This window comes from Aspergillus oryzae, chromosome 1 (genome assembly GCF_000184455.2).
Source record: "Aspergillus oryzae RIB40 DNA, chromosome 1".
Taxonomy (NCBI): domain Eukaryota; kingdom Fungi; phylum Ascomycota; class Eurotiomycetes; order Eurotiales; family Aspergillaceae; genus Aspergillus; species Aspergillus oryzae.
In genome coordinates, this window is record NC_036435.1 from 3,376,377 (window position 1) to 3,392,439 (window position 16,063).

A 16,063-nucleotide genomic window follows, 5' to 3' on the forward strand; every position below is an offset into this window, starting at 1 on the left:
AAATGTACAGAGTAGTTGCAGTGACCGTAAAGAACGCCGCCCAATGCATTCGGAAATTTGTTGTTTCGGTGTTTTCGGAAAAATACGGGTAGTCAAAGAGGTATAGGCCGGCTACCTCTATCAATAGCGGTCTCTGTTGTCCCAGCGGTTAGAACCGCGGCGGTTGGAGTCGTATCTGCGCTCTTCGCGGTTGCCTTCGCGGTAGTCACGGCCACCCCTGTCACGGCCACCCCTGAAGTGGCTGGCACCGCGAGATGAATCACGGGATGGTCCACGCGGGCTTCTAGGGGAGCCAAAACGACGCCCGGAAATATTTGCTTCCCTTACGTCGGCCACGCCGAGGTTCTGGGCCATGCCAGGGGAAATCGCTGGTGGCCCAGGCAGGTAATACCCATGCACAGCGAGCTCGTTCATGGCGAGAACCATATCTCTCGGACGGGAGAAGATCGATAGCAGACCGCCCAATTGAGACTTGAATGCGTGTTCCCGGATGTCTTCGGGGACCTGCTCCATAGCAGCTTTGACTTGCGCCACAGACTCCGCAGCGGACGGGGAAACCTCATCGCCCACTTCCTGGCGCATATTCGTGACGGCCGTGGCCAACGAGTGGTCTTTCTCGATAGGAAGGTCTCCCAACTTTTTCTGGACCCAACCGTTTTCTCCAGGATGGAGGAGAAGCCATCCCTCGCCTTCCTTGTTTGCTCGCCCAGTACGTCCGATACGGTGAATGTAGGTGTCACGGGCACGAGGAGCTCCAACCTGGATGACATGAGTGACGTCCGGGAAATCCAAGCCTCTCGCCGTCACGTCGGATGAGAAAAGAATACCAGAACGGCTGTTCCGGAAGAAGTCGGAAGTAAGCGTTCTCCGACTTTGGCTCAGACGCGAGTGGAGCTCCATTATGTGCATTCTGTTCAAAGGATGGCCACTCCGGCGGTCATCGGGGTTGTTGAGCAACTTTTTGAAGACTTGATGGGCCAAATTCACTTGCATGGTGGAGTTAAAGTAAACAATGGCCTTGAAAGGCCGAGCATTGCGGTCGTTAGCCATGTGTGCTTGATAATTCTTAGCCAGCTCGAGAATAGCGGGCAGGGCATTCTGGAAGCCATCGAGCGTAACAACCTTCTGAGGAACAGCGAAATGAGTAGGCACTTCATCATCCTTGACAGTTTGGACAGTTCTGAAATCGGGTTTCATGGTTTGGTGAACCATGGACAAGACTTCCTTCGGGACAGTAGCCGAGAACATGAGCGTCTGACGGTCGACTTTCATCGGGTCAGGGAGTAGGCGTTGGATGTCGAAAATCTCAGGAGCGAAACCATCATCTAGCAAGCGATCTGCCTCATCGAGAACAAAGCTGGACAACTTAGGAGCCTCAACCCCACTCTCCGGATCGGAAAGAATATCCTTGAGCCGGCCAGGCGTACCAACCAACAAGTGACAGCCTTCTCTCTGGATCCGACGCAGGCCTTCAGTCTTACGAGTGCCACCGACGGCCGATTGCACCACAATCCCGGTACCAGACGCTATCTTTCTCGCTTCTGTAGCGATCTGCTCCGCAAGTTCACGGGTTGGGGAAATAACGATGGCACGGATATCTGCCGACGAGGCCCCTGAGCCTGAACGCCTGTAAGAACGTTTTTTGACGGTTGGATCCTTCAAGATGTTTTGCACTACGGGGAGGAGGAAGGCAAGTGTTTTTCCAGTTCCAGTCTTTGCTTGAGCCAATCTGAAGAGAGCATAAACGTCAGCATCAAAGAACACATTACGGACGAAAGTCAAACTAACACGTCGTGCCCTTGCAGAGTTTCTTGAATTGTCATGCTCTGAACATCCGTCATCGTCTTAATGCCCATGTTCTTGTTAATGGTACGAATAATGATGGGGTCAACCAATCCCTGATCCGCCAGCTGCTTAAAATCGGTCAGACGACCATCCTGGTCAACCTCAGCATTCTGGGCCTGAGCTTCCGCAACGGCAGTGAAAGAGACTCGAGATGCATGGAAAAGCGAGCGGGGCACATGCGAGACTGCAGAGAAGACCGGTGGACGCCATTGTAGCTGCTGGGGTGTCACTCTGGCCGAAAGAGATCGTGGAGCAGAAGCGCGCAGCGCATGGGCAACGCCGTTGCGGCGGAAAGCGCCCAACATGATGGGAGCAAAGGGAGATGGGAAAAGGTGATCAGAGAACTCAAAACAAAAAACGACTATCCAGCAAGATGAAACTACTGAGAAAAAGTTTTTAAAAAATCCAAATGATGGATAAAAGAGAGATCGGGATGGATGGAAAAAGATGGCTGTTTTGGCAAGAGGCGACAAAAGAAAAAATGTCCGGCAGAAAATTGTCCAAGTCGGAAGGGATCTTGATCAGCCACTCAGAAGGGAAGGATTTCGTCCCGACAAGGAACAACAACAATCCGGAGTACCTGGAGGTAGTATTTAATTTTCAAGGTACATACATATCAAAACAACCAATCTCGCTTGTTCATCGCTTAGAGTAATATTGAGATCTAGGTTGTAGTATAGCTATAGTCATCATAGAAATACACACATTGTTTTCAGATCCCAGGTGAAAAGCTCGACAGGCAAGTTAAAGAAGGAAGTCAGTATGTACATCCATACTGGATGTACAGTACTCCGTACTGTATCACGGTCCCATGTTGATGGCCTCAGGCAGTGTATTGTGTGTTCAAGTCGATCAGAACGAAGGATCATTAAAGTACGGCGTCAGGAGAGAGGATGAGACTAGTCGCGATCATTGATTGATATTCTAGAAGACATAATGAGCCTATGGACCGCCGAGGTATCAAGTCATTCTATGCAATGCTTGTTTAACTCATCAGGAATTATGCTCATGGATGTCTCAGGATTTTTTTCAACCGTTGTTCAACCGATTATAAATATGTGCTGACTAAGCATCGGATGTAGGAAAGTTAAAACATTTAAGATTAAGAAAAAATAAAAATAAAAATAAAATAAAATAAAATGATCATTCCATGACTTCATGTTGTGCTCACTCATAGTTGCATAGAAGTTATGTATCTACCATAGTGTACTTCTTGACTTGGACTACACCACCCCTTCTTATCTGAGGAAGAATGAATGTACCACTGCGTAAGGACGATTGATTAGTGAACCTCGCGTAGCAACTTTCAGCAACATCTCCGAGCGCGCAATGGAGACTTTTCTCATTTCCTGATTTGTGATCACCAGCAAGCTCCGGTTGTTTTGCCCAGAAGGTTAGGCTCTTCCGTGCCTCCAAAGAAGTCTGAATAATGTAGAGATCCACCCAACTGCTCTTCAAGTTCACGCCACCCATACTTTGTCAACCCACTTTGCTGTTTCCGGAACCTTTGCCTCGGTGGGATCGGCCAAATCTCTTCCCCATCTTTTGCCTCTCGAGAAGCTTCTGCCGCGTTTGGGAGTGATCCTAGTTGCTTTATAATCGTCATACGAGGAGATTGGAACTGCCCCGCTTTGTTTGGGGGGGTGGTGGTGACCTCTGCTCACCTATAAAAGGAGCCCTACTCCGTATAGCTCTAGTCTATGTAGCCATATTTATCTATACCCAACATAAGTTTCTTGTTGTGATTATCCTCTCTTAATCTACCTATTCATTCATACCCATACCTTATCTTCACTATGTCCCAGAACAAGGCTCTCGTGTTCAAGAAGATCCCTCAGGGATATCCTGTCCCTGGACAGGACATTGTTGTCGAGCCCGTATCGGTCGACCCTAACTCTCCCGCTCCTGCCAATGGTGTTGTCCTGCAGTCTCTTTACACTAGCCTTGACCCCTACATGCGTGGCCGTATGCGCCCCGCTGAGGTGAAGTCCTACTCTCCTGCCTTCGCCATGGACAAACCCATCGATAGCAGCTCCATCGCCAAGGTCCTCCGCTCCAACAACTCCAAGTACAAGGAAGGCGATTTGGTCATTGGATTCGTCCCCATCCAGGAGTATATTGTCCTGGACGAACAGTCGATCGTCCGCATTCGCCCTCTCGAAAACCCCTTGGGCATTGAGGATATCCGTGTCTTCCTGGGTGCCCTTGGTATGCCCGGTCTGACCGCTTATTCATCCCTGTACGAAATCGGCAAGCCCAAGAAGGGCGAGACCATCTTCGTTTCTGCTGCCAGCGGTGCCGTCGGTCAGCTGGTCGGACAGCTCGCTAAGCATGAAGGCCTCAAGGTCATCGGCAGTGTCGGATCGGACGACAAGCTGGAATATATCACAAAGGAGCTGAACTTCGACGGTGGTTTCAACTACAAGAATGAGAAGCCCGCCGATGCGCTGGCCCGCTTGGCCCCAGAGGGTATTGATATCTATTATGAGAACGTCGGAGGTGAGCACCTGGAAGCTGCTTTGGATGCCATGAACAACTTTGGCCGTGTCGTCGTTTGCGGTATGATCTCGCAGTACAACTCGGCCCCTTACCCCATCAAGAACATCCAATACGTCTTGACTAAGCGCCTGACTATGCGTGGCTTCATTGTTGGTGATGCCGGCATGGGTGACAAGTACACTAAGGAGCACCAGGAGAACGTTCAGAAGTGGATCAAGGACGGTTCGTTCAAAGCTCTGACCCACGAGACCGTTGGCATTGACAATTCGGCCGACGCTCTACTTGGTATCTTCCACGGAAAGAACAAGGGCAAAGCTGTCCTGAAGTTCTAAGCTGTTCATCTTTCATTGCATAGTATATAGTTCATTTTGCAGAGAGGCGTTATTTGTGAACCTCGGTAAACTGATGTTATAATGGATATTATTGAAAATATAATGAATCTTCAAGAAAAATGGTACAAGTTCTGGTAATTCCAATCTAATAAACAGGGCAATAATAGCAGTAAATGTAAGCGACGCGCGACAACCCCAAAAAGGCTGTAAGGGAGACATCCATTTCATGTTTTCCGTCTGTATAGCCGATTAATATTATTTGCCGGAACGTCGGCCATTTTCGGCTGGGCGGAGAGAGGCGGGCCAATCAGCTGCGCCGCAATAGGATGACCGCATTCCCGATTGGACTTCCGAGGTTCCATCCTGACGAACTTGAACGACTTCATCTTGTTGCTTTGCCTCGTGCAGCGTTGAGTCGCAGAGAATATACCCAACGTCTTGCATTTCAACACCCTCACAATGGCCTCAATCGCCCGCCAGTCTTCCCTCCTCCGGCAGTCCTGCCTCTCTGCTTTCCGCTCGCCATTCGCGACCAGAAATGGCGCCGGCGTGTCGCAGGTTGTGGCCTTCCATGCCTCCGCGAAGAAGCAGATCCTGCCTCCTCTGCCTCGTGAGTGACTCTGAATATGATCTAGTCGGAACCGTAACATCAGTTATGGGTCTTGGTCATCTAGATGTTCAAGGAAAGAGATGCTAACGAGTACGAACAGAGACCATTCAGGGAACGAGTACGTCCATCACCGACTCCTGAAATACTCAAATCGAGCTGCCTGTTTGCTGCAGAGATACAGTGGAACTAACCGGTCAATTACGTAGTGAACGACCCTGCTCCCATCCCCACCCCTCACCCCTCGGAGGGAAGCTACCACTGGACCTTTGAAAGGTGTGTAAATAAAGCTCGGTTTCATGAACCTGACAGGACATCGAACTAATGACTGAACAGAGCCATCTCCGCCGGTCTTGTCCCTCTCACCATTGCCCCCTTCGCTGCTGGCTCTCTTAATCCGGTCATGGACGCAGTCCTCTGCTCTTTCATCGTTCTCCACTCCCACATTGGATTCCAGTACGTTCATTTACCTGATATGAAGTTTTGATTCCAATCGATCCTCACACCATGCAGGGCTGCCATCATTGACTACTTCCCCACTCGCCGTGTCCCCAAGACTGCCACATTTTGCAACTGGCTCCTGCGCGCATTCACTCTTACCACTGCCGTCGGTCTGTATGAGTTCGAGACGAACGACGTTGGTGTAACAGAGGCCTTCAAGAGGGTGTGGAAGGCATAGATCGTTGCATTGATATATCCCTGTTTCTCATTACTTTCTTTTTGAACTTTCCTTCCGTTCAGGCGTTTTGCCTATGTACATGCTGTTTCTGTTAAAGTAAGCCAGTCCAGCTGGTTGGCGCTCTTGGTATTGAGCTAAAAGATATGTAACTGTTCGAATGGATACTGTTGGAAATTTTTTTTTTTTTTCTTTTTTCTAAATCCTTTCTATACGATCTTCAATAACCCTCAAAAATTACAAACGACCAGCGTTTATGCCGTATGCAAGCAAATTACGTCCCTCCAACCTAATCGCTCTCCTCTTCCAGTTCTTCCTCAAGACCACCCGACAGCCGATCATCATCATCAGCCTTCTCAACCACCGTCTCAATCAACTTCAAAGCCGACTTCAACGGCAACCCCACCACATTATCCCAGCTCCCCTCGATACTCTCTACCAAAATCGACCCCAACCCCTGCAACCCATACCCACCAGCCTTATCCGCCCCCTCCCTAGTCCGCACATAAGCCAAGATCAGCTCATCCGTAACCTCCCCATCAAACCGCACCCTCGTCTCCTCCAGCGCCGTCTCAAGCGCATACCCCGGCTGCCGCGCACTAACCAACGGCGCCATAGCCGCCATGGCCGTAAACACCTTATGGTCACGGTTATCCCGTAACGACTTCAACATGGCAAGATGCTGCGCCTCGGAGCGCGGCTTCTCAAGAATCGTCCCAGTAGCCGAATCCACGACGATGGTGTCCGCCGCGAGAATCAGCGCCGGCTCGCCCTTCTCCTCATTCATGATCTCCTGTTCGTAGACCGCTTGCGCCTTCTTCGTAGCCGTGGCAAGCACGTACTCAAATGGCTCCATTGTCTTAGGGAAATCCTCTTCTGCGTTGGACGGGATGATCTCTAGATTAGGCAGGCCGAGGTGGGACATGATTTGTCTGCGGCGTGGGGATTGGGAGGCGAGGATGACTCGCTTGCTGCGGAGCTCGTTGAGCACCGGGAGGGAGAGCGGTGGTGGGCGGGGGAGGGGTGTGCGTGCTGGTGGCTTGTTGTCTGTTGCATCGTAGGCTGGTGGGGGGTCGATGGGTTCGGATTGCGAGAGGAGAGCGGCTTTTGAGTCGGACATTTAGGTTTATTGTGTTCCCTGTCCTTGTTCTTCTTGAAGCGTATTGTATATCAGGTTCCGGACGTGTTTATATAGTTGAACGTGTCCGGGGAGCTTTCTGGATGCGCGGTCGAATTGTTCGAATAGGACTCGTATCTTTTCGGTTTCTGGATCTTGATAGATGGGCGGTGAATCGTGGCAGAATCTGTCGATAAGGTGGTTTGCTTTTTCTTGCGGGTTTTCCGGAGTGTCTGTGGTGGTGTCGGACTATCCATGTATATTTGCTGTTTGATGAGCTGTTAGCCATGCATGAATAATCCAAAAGAACGATTGTATGAATGATAAGTATAGGAGATTCTGGGTGTGTAACTCAGACTATGTTTTCTGGTTTCCTGTGTTATTCTTTTTTCTTCTTTTGCTTGTGTCCATATCTTCTAGAACGTGTGCCAAGCGGATGTAAGATCCGGTACTCTGGTACATGTACCCAGAGCCATGATAAGGATGACGATGGCATCCATGGATTGAGTATAAAGTAAGGAGTATTGAATCGAATAAAGAAGCAAGATACCCGCAGGCAGCAATGCTGCTTCATAATAACAATCAGGAAATGTCACCGTACATAAATCAGTCAGAAGCAATATATGTTCCTATTGCGATTGCACTGGTGAGCCATTTGAAGTCCCGGGCCAAACAAGTTTGAAGACACATATTGTGGTAATACGTATCCATCGTTTCGTTTGCTAGGAGTTTTCTGGTAGTGGGTCGATATTCTCTAATGTCCATGGCTATAGATATGTCCGATATTGATCGATCCTCTGTCTCCCCCGCCTGCTCTTTCATATCCACTTCGGAAGAGTTACACGAGTATATCATATATATATTTTTTCAAGCCAGCCTACACATAAAGGTAGGACAAAGCTGATATTGTACTTGTAAAGCGGTAAATGACAATAAACATAACCGTCCCCTATCCTTGTTCTCATTACAAACCTAGCACCCGAACACCTTAGAAAGCGCCTTGTCAAACCAAAACTGATGTACAATGAGCATATAGCGGAGGATAAAGAAAAATATAGAAACATAAATAGAAACGTAGACACGATATAATCCAGACGGACGCAATATGACAAGCCAGCGAGCTCAACCGTGGCTCGAAAAATAAAATTTATAAATGGGAAGTAATTGATGCCTCCTTTCTTTTGCATTGAATGGCATCTGAGATAATAGTACCAAGCGTAGGGTATTGCGTCCATCCGCACAACTCCGTAAATCAAGTCGTCAACATCATCATATTTCATGCCCGATCGAACCTCGGCTGAGGATGTAAACTCCGGCGGCTGCGCCGATGTCACGACCGAAACGTATCGTCAATGCGACCACCTCTGCGCTCAATTTCAGCTATGAGTTCCTGTCTCTCCTGCAGTTGCATGTGAATGAAATCCACCGTCTTTCTCAGCACAATGCTTTCGCTTCGGCCCTGGCCTTCCAGGCCCGGAACTAGCTCCGTCAGGCGATCGAAGCCCTCGCGAATTGCTGCACGGCGCTTTTGTTCGGATGCAATGTGATTGTTCTTCTTTTCTTGCTCTGTCAGTCGCGGTTTCTCCTTGTCCTGGGCGCTGCTTGAGCCGGCATGCTTGGATGATGAAGCGGTGGGGGTAGATGAAGAACGGTCATTGCGGTCGTCGGTCGTGTTAATAATTCCTGGACCGGGAGAGCACGAGGTCTCAGAAGAGCTGGAAGCGAGGGATGCTGGTGGTTGTGCAGACGGCATGATGGTTGTGGTTGTTGTTGTTGTCGTTGTCAAATAAGTTGTGGAAGTGTGTCGGAGAGATTTTCATGTGATAGACGGATGGAAGAGTGGGTAAAATGTACAAGAGAGATGGCGGGTTCCGGGGAACTGGAAAGGAATGTGAATGGAAAAAGAGAAGAAAACTAGCGTTCAAAGCGTATGTAAATTACGACAGGTGAGAAGGGAAAAGAAAAAGAAAGAAAGAAAGGAAGGAAGTAAAGAAGCAATTAATGAGTGAGAGCCCCTGGAGGGAATTAGTTCTAAGCGTACCTAGTGACTTGCATGACTGACCACTTTATATGCTTCGGCGTACAATCAAATCTTGAGCACACACTAAAAGAAATCGCCCAAAGTAACCTAAAGGTGCGGAGAAATTAATTTAGTTGCCGGATCGAGTGCTGCCAAGACTTCTCGATCCGTGGCCTTGGCACCTTACGTCATCGATGTCAATTGCTCGTCCTCAGGCCACTACTCAATCTTTCTAGTAGATTCATGAGTAACCCGGAACTGTCGTTAACTGACTTTTCTTTCTGACAGCAATTGGCCATTCTCAACTCCTCGATTTCGAGTTTGTGCTACCTATTAAACCCGCTAACTAAATCAACGGTACCGTTGATCAGATATCTACTACCAACATAGCACATTGTACAAGACTTAACCTACACATCAAGCACAATGACAAGTCGCCAACCCCTCCGCGGCTCCTGTCATTGTGGGCGCAATCAATACGCTATACAGCTACCAGAGGATGTCTCTGAGCGCGCAGAGATCTACTTTGACAGTAGTAGGGATAGCCGTATGTTACTCTTTCGCATACAACCTCATAAACCATGAAACGGTATCACTAAAAATACCCGCCTAAAACAGGAAGAATCCACGGAACGCCTCTTACCGCATGGCTTCGAGTTCCTCTGGACTGGTATCAATCTCATACCGAATCGTATTTTGACGACGAGTCGCGCGCGACAATCCGGCGCATCTTCTCCCCCGCTCATGCCCCGCATACACAGCATGCGTTCTGCGGATTTTGCGGAACACCACTCTCATATTGGACTGATGTTCCCAGTGAAGAGGCGAACTACATGTCGGTGACTATCGGGAGTCTCTCGGGGGGTGACCAACGATTGCTGGACTACCTGGGTCTTCTTTCCGAGGATGAAGATGGAGAAGTAGAAGCTGAAGGCAGACAGGGAGACCAGTCGACTGATCTGCCACTTCGCACAACGCAAGAACCTTTGTCGCCTTCTCATACTATCATTCCTTCTTCAGGTGGCACGAAGGGTGTCGCTAGGACCTATAGACAAGGCACTGTAGCTGGGATCCCGTGGTTTGAAGAGATGATTGAGGGTAGTCGACTGGGTCGCATGATGAAGTCTAGACGTGGGTTCGGTGTCAGTGATGATCAGTCAACAACGATACAATGGGAGGTTAGCGAATGGACGCATGACGGGTCAGAGGGAGCTCAATCTAGTTCGTCCGGGAAGAGGAAGCGTGGGCAGCAAACTAGTGTAGTGGAAAGTGGATCCCCGTAAGGATTAGAAAGGTGAAAGCAGAATTTAATATGGTTTAATAATACAGTTATCATGATTTACTATTTTGGCCCTAGGTTGTTGTTGCATAGCCAAGAAGTCATGGTACATATCTTAGCTATTAGGCTGAGAATTTATCTATTAGTAGCTTTACAGCCGAGTACTACAAGCAATCTATAACCTGCTTACTTGCAACCTTCCACCGCTGTCTACCTAATTATTACAAGAATGGTCTATGAGTATATATAATATGCTTGCTCAATACACTGTACCCAAGACTATAAGACTCCTTCTTAAGCTGGACTTGATCATCAGATACGGATACTTTCAATAGTAGAGTAGACATATCACATCGACATCGAACATGCATTATAAACCAAATCAGATCCTAGAAATCCTAATTTGCTGTGACACCACAAGCATTCAGAACCATAACGTGACTATGCATGCCTCAGGCGATCCTCCTTTCACAGACCTGTTCCTAATTGGGTATCGTGCCCTGGCCTCGCTTAGCGTTTCCATGTCTACTAACAGTGCAGTTTGTCTGTTTTCAAACAAGGAACACTTCTGAAATAATCATACTCTCCTCCTCCTTCACATAGGTATTCCCGTTACTTTCCAGCATTCAGAACCTATAAATCTCTCTGCTGTGGCATATGATGGAGGAGCTCCCACCTATACCTTTATATATGTATAGATGGGGGCTCCTGTACCATTTGGATTATTGAACAGCGCGACTTCTCATCAGGTACAACTTCAACCAAGCCATGGCTCCTCAAAGAAGCAATCGATATATGTCCTACCTGTGCTTAGTGAGTTTCCTTAACAACCCTGTATATGGGGATGTGTTGACGTATTGATAGAATATCTCCTCAAGTATGATCCATCGTTACAAAGTAGAATTCCCACAATAGGTGCTCTTCCAGAACCTTCAACATTATCTTCTAGACCGAAGATGAGGTCGAATGAGCTAAGTCTCCAGAAGTTGAGGCCCAGCAAGCGTTTCGATACCGCGAGCAGGTATGATGACGATTATCCAGTTATCATAATTTGGCATAAGTCAATACCACTACTGGCTACTGGAAGTACTCGAGAAATTCTCGATATGTTGGAGCTATGTAAATAGCCATTAGCTGTGCATGTATGCATAGTTTCGAATCACATACTAGGCATGCGCCCCCAAGAATCGTTGAACAATTCGACAAGGAGGAGAAGGCAACATTGATAAGCAGTTCCTCAATTATTGCCAAAGAATGTTAGGGTTGGCTGTCTATCCATGAACTCATGAGAAAGGGGCCAAAGAAGGTCCTATCCTGGAGGTGAATGGCGGTTGTTACAACTGCAGAAACCCGTTTTCTTCTTCTTTCCTTCAGTGATTGACTCGTTTGTTTGCACTACTACTCATACCAATACCTCAGCCAGGAGAGACCAGGCAGCGACGAAGTAATCACACGCACGACATCATCCTTTCCCAACAAAACACTCTTACCCCGACAGTCTGCACGGCAACACAATTATCTCTCAGCGAGGGAAGGAAAGCCAGCTTTCTACACGTCCACAACATCTTTTTCAACCAACTCGTTCCTCAATCCCTCATCCTGAAAGCACCTCTCATGATCCACTCAACCAGCCATTCAGATTGCTCTTTATCTGCAGTATCTCTATAGATTTTTCAGAAACCACTATTACACATCTGCACGTTGATTCTCTACTCAATATGTCCTCTTACACCCCTCACTTGCACGATCCCTTCGTGAACCCCTCTATTACAGGCAGCGAAGAGGAAACACCCAGCTGCGAAAAACAAGCCCATATGACTAGCAAAGGTCAGTACCTTATTCTCATGTCACATTTCCAAAGGAGTAGAGCCTCCTGGAGCTCCCCTTCAGAGTCACCTCAACCCACTCATGTTACGATGGTTCCTGATCTATACGTTGATAAGCTACAAACTCTCTCTACGGATCTCTGGAGCAGCCATTTTCTTCCATTGCACCACTAACTTTGCATCTTCTTAGGATCAGGTCAAGAAGTTAAATCTGGCTCTCCATGTAGTGAGAGTGATATATCGACCCTAAAACCCTATCACTCTGGCAACTCTCGAGAACAGGGTAATTAGAACACTCTTTGCACCTTTTCCTCTACCACTTATTAACAATCGCACAGAAGAGAATCGCAAATATGATACTTCCCAGGAGCCTAAAAATCTTAATTCCCCCATGACCCAGCCACCTAGTCGTATTCCTCGTGGACCAGTCTTTCAGAGACAAGGCCAGGAATCAGTTGTTACTTCACTGAAAGGGGGTCGAGTCATCTCAGAGCAGCGCAGCTCAATCCCAATCCCAATCCGGAGTCCTGAGCGTCTGAACAGTCGTTCAAAGACGCCGGGTGAAGGGTTTTCTGGTGGCATTCGAGTAATCGAGAAGCCTCGTGGTCCTCGTCCCCACATTTTGGCTGAGCAGAAGAAAGACTCAGTTCCGAGCTCGGTTGAAGAAGCACCCAATCAGCCGAAAGAAAGCATCACGTCTTCCTCAGCACCATTCGGTGGTTGGGACCTTGGAGAGGAAATGCCCAAGCGACCCACCAATGTGTACACTGGTGAATACCGTACTCGTCCTGCCCTCAGAATTGCTCCTTCAGCCGAGAAGATTATTATGGGTTCGGATAGCCCTAGCAGCATGTATGCAGTCACACAACGATCGAATCCAACCCTCGTTCAGTATCCGGATACACCTAAACAAAGCCTTAAGAAAGGTCGTAACACTGACGATACATCAGGGACCTTAGGATACAGTAAGCAAGACAGCAACACCTCTGGAGGCAACCCGGTGACTCTGCCATCCAACCCTCCCCAAACGTCGCTCGAGACAACCCCAAAGAGGGACACCAGTGGCCGCCAATTTTCAATTCCCCGCAAGCCTGTCAACAGTCCAAGCCTATCGTCTCTTTTTACCCCCAGCCCCGAGAGTATGCAGTCTGCCCCTCCCATACCAAAACTCCCTGAGTCATACAAGGCCTTAATGAAAGAAAGCATGGCATCTGGCCCAGTAACTCCGAAAAAGACTGCTTCTCCTGGAGCCAAGAAATTTGGGCAAAGTCCAGGAGAGAGTGAAAGTGAGATGACAATCAAGCCTCAAAACAAACGGACAGCGTCTCTACAAGCCGTGTCCGACTTCCCCATTTACGATGCGCCACGCTCAGTCCAGCACAGGACATTCGACGACATCGTATCACAAAGTCCTAGCCATAATATGACGCCTCAAAGCGCTAGGATCCCTGATTTACGGAGCAACCGTATGCTTGATGGCTTTCGAAATATGTTCAAGCATAGAAGCATTGTGGATAAGGATGAAAAGGGGCCTAACGAAACATCTGGCCTTGCAATCGAAGACCCGAACTCCAGTAGTGCGAAGCTTATCACAAGTTCCGAATGCAGCAAGCTCGACTCTGGAAGGACAGGACCTAAGGCAAGCGCCAAGCACCATAAGTTGTCTGAGGGTTGGAACAAAAATCTGCGCCTCCCTATACCATCAGCAGACAGGCACAAGAGGCCTACAATCTCGGCACCCATCCCAATAACTCCTGAAAACATGCCTTCATTCGCCCGATCTACAATGGCAGCACGCACCAGGGCCGTCACTAGTCCACGTGGACAATCAGCTATCGCTCCTCAAGGTCCGGCACGCAGGACTCACACAGTGGCTGCCACCACTGGGAGTCCTCAGCGCACTAGTCGCCCCAGCAAAGGAATCGACGCAATCATGTCGCCTGTGCCGAAGCAAACTAACCTACCGCCTTCTGCGGGGCTGACTGAACTGGATACCATCACTTCTCAGACGAAAGCTCCTCAGATTGAGAGAAGTGCCTCCAGCTCGCTGTCTAAGACCCTGGATGAGATCCACTCTTGTGTGGAACAGCTCTGCAACAGAGCGCGGGATGAGAGCACTCCGAGTAAGCGGGAAAGAAACCTCCGCGTAAGTATTTACATTCATGATTTCTGCTTCTCTGAAACTGATAGATGATTGGTTTTAGATGGCGTTGTCGTTGCAGCAGCAAGTCAGTGATTACAACAGCATCGACAGGGAAGTCACGGAGGCTGAAGCATTGGTGTCCAAGAAACGCACGGAAAAATGCCTCGCTGAAAACATCCTGTTTGAATCATATGCTCAGATTCGAGCTCAAATGGATGAAGATTAGATAACAATCAGCCTATCCGATACTTAGTTCTCAATGGTTAAGACGAACGTTAAGTTGAGCATGTCTACCTTCCATCACTGAGATGACTGGTTTGGAAGGTGTATGGAGAGATTTAGAGAATAGGGGTTTCTTTGAATGTCACGTTGGCATATTTTTTTCTTTCCTTTCATGACCAGCGCGGACAGCTCCTTCCACAATTCTCTTAAGCATATGACTACCAGGGGTCAGCTTCGATGTTGAAAGAGGTAGGAGTAAGTCTGATGTTTGAAACGGGTTGTTTTCTTTCCTTTCTGTCATCTTGTTTGCCCTTGTTCTCAAGGAAGTGGAGAAAAGAAAAGAGAATGAAAAAAAAAAGAAAGGATAGTAGAAACTGACCAAGAAAAGGCAATCATTAGATAACCTTTAAAAAAATGATGTCTGCATGAGTGACAATTCATGGGCCTATGTGTTTTTGAGTTGCATTCCATTAAGCCATCCATAGTAATGGTTGAGCAACAAAGGACTATGTAAAATGAAGTTGAGAGCTTGCGATAAAGCAAATCACGATATGTATACTGTAGCTGTGATTTCAGAAGCTTCAAATATCTATTAAAGTAACAGTTGCATGTAACGGGCGCGAGCACATCAATGTGCTTGTGCTCGCGCCCTTGGCGGGGGAGAGAGGTGGAAGAAGGAAGGAAAGAAGGAAGAGGACAGAAGCCTGAGGCCGGCTATTTATACGGTGAGAACTTCTTCCTTCCTGATATGTTGTGTTTGTCTGGTTGCCTTGTTTTTCACACGTCACCCCAGTCACAGTTCTTGTCACCAGACCTGCTCTTTGTTTCAGATCTCATTTCAACAATCAAGGCCAGGATTGCTTCCACAAGAGCCGTTTTGTCCCTTTTCACAGTTCAAGGTAGACTATTCTCGTTCAGTATAATGCCTTAATTTATGGAATACTGAAGATATGTGACAGCCGCGCCCTTACTTAGGATCTATACCACCCGCCACTTGAATTCAGCGGGGTATTTCAGCTCGCGCCATGACAAGAGGTGGACGGTATGGAAGACGCCAAACCGGCCATGTAAGTCCCACATCATACTAAGCCTCACGAATATATATACGGGCTAACCGTATATCTTGTAGCATTGTCAGAGTGTGGCATACTCAATGCAACCTCTTCTCCCCAGTTACGGGACCTCATATCCGGTATACCTGAGACCTATTGCTTCGGTGCCACCGGGTTTGGTGTCTTCTCCACATGGATTTGTACCCCTGGCGCATGATGGGTTTCCTCCCAGCTCGTTCTTGCGTCAGCAACCGTGCGGCTCTCCTCCTGTCTGGAGTCCTGGACCGATCCCTGATTTTCACAACCAATATGAAGACCCTGGGATGAGGAGGAATGGAAACCAAGCCCCCAATACCTTTCCTCCGAGACAGTCTCCTCTACCTTCTCAACCAATCCAGGGCTACTCAAGCCAGCATGATCGATTTGTCCAGCCCATTCCACAAAT

At 48.2% G+C, this 16,063-nt stretch overlaps 5 protein-coding genes across 5 annotated transcripts; 3 read left to right on the top strand and 2 right to left on the bottom strand.

Annotated features, from left to right (window-relative positions):
* Positions 1–120: 120 nt before the first annotated feature.
* On the bottom strand, positions 121–2,150 carry AO090005001148 (uncharacterized protein; the record flags this gene model as incomplete). Its single annotated transcript, XM_001818061.3, has 2 exons — positions 121–1,729; positions 1,789–2,150. The coding sequence occupies 2 exons, from the start codon at positions 2,148–2,150 to the stop codon at positions 121–123; spliced, it is 1,971 nt and encodes a 656-aa protein (XP_001818113.1).
* Positions 2,151–3,641: 1,491 nt separating this feature from the next.
* On the top strand, positions 3,642–4,676 carry AO090005001147 (MDR family NADP-dependent oxidoreductase; the record flags this gene model as incomplete). Its single annotated transcript, XM_001818060.3, has 1 exon — positions 3,642–4,676. The coding sequence occupies one exon, from the start codon at positions 3,642–3,644 to the stop codon at positions 4,674–4,676; it is 1,035 nt and encodes a 344-aa protein (XP_001818112.1).
* Positions 4,677–6,248: 1,572 nt separating this feature from the next.
* AO090005001144 (nucleotide diphosphatase) lies at positions 6,249–7,079 on the bottom strand (the record flags this gene model as incomplete). The annotated part of the gene is made up of 1 exon (XM_001818059.3): positions 6,249–7,079. The coding sequence occupies one exon, from the start codon at positions 7,077–7,079 to the stop codon at positions 6,249–6,251; it is 831 nt and encodes a 276-aa protein (XP_001818111.1).
* A 2,211-nt stretch (positions 7,080–9,290) lies between these two features.
* AO090005001143 (uncharacterized protein) lies at positions 9,291–9,939 on the top strand (the record flags this gene model as incomplete). The annotated part of the gene is made up of 3 exons (XM_023233033.1): positions 9,291–9,331; positions 9,559–9,643; positions 9,715–9,939. 3 exons carry the CDS (start codon positions 9,291–9,293, stop codon positions 9,937–9,939), a joined length of 351 nt encoding a protein of 116 aa, XP_023089239.1.
* A 2,154-nt stretch (positions 9,940–12,093) lies between these two features.
* Positions 12,094–14,810, top strand: AO090005001142 (uncharacterized protein; the record flags this gene model as incomplete). The annotated part of the gene is made up of 5 exons (XM_023233036.1): positions 12,094–12,202; positions 12,392–12,484; positions 12,540–14,347; positions 14,406–14,524; positions 14,756–14,810. 5 exons carry the CDS (start codon positions 12,094–12,096, stop codon positions 14,808–14,810), a joined length of 2,184 nt encoding a protein of 727 aa, XP_023089238.1.
* Positions 14,811–16,063: the final 1,253 nt, after the last annotated feature.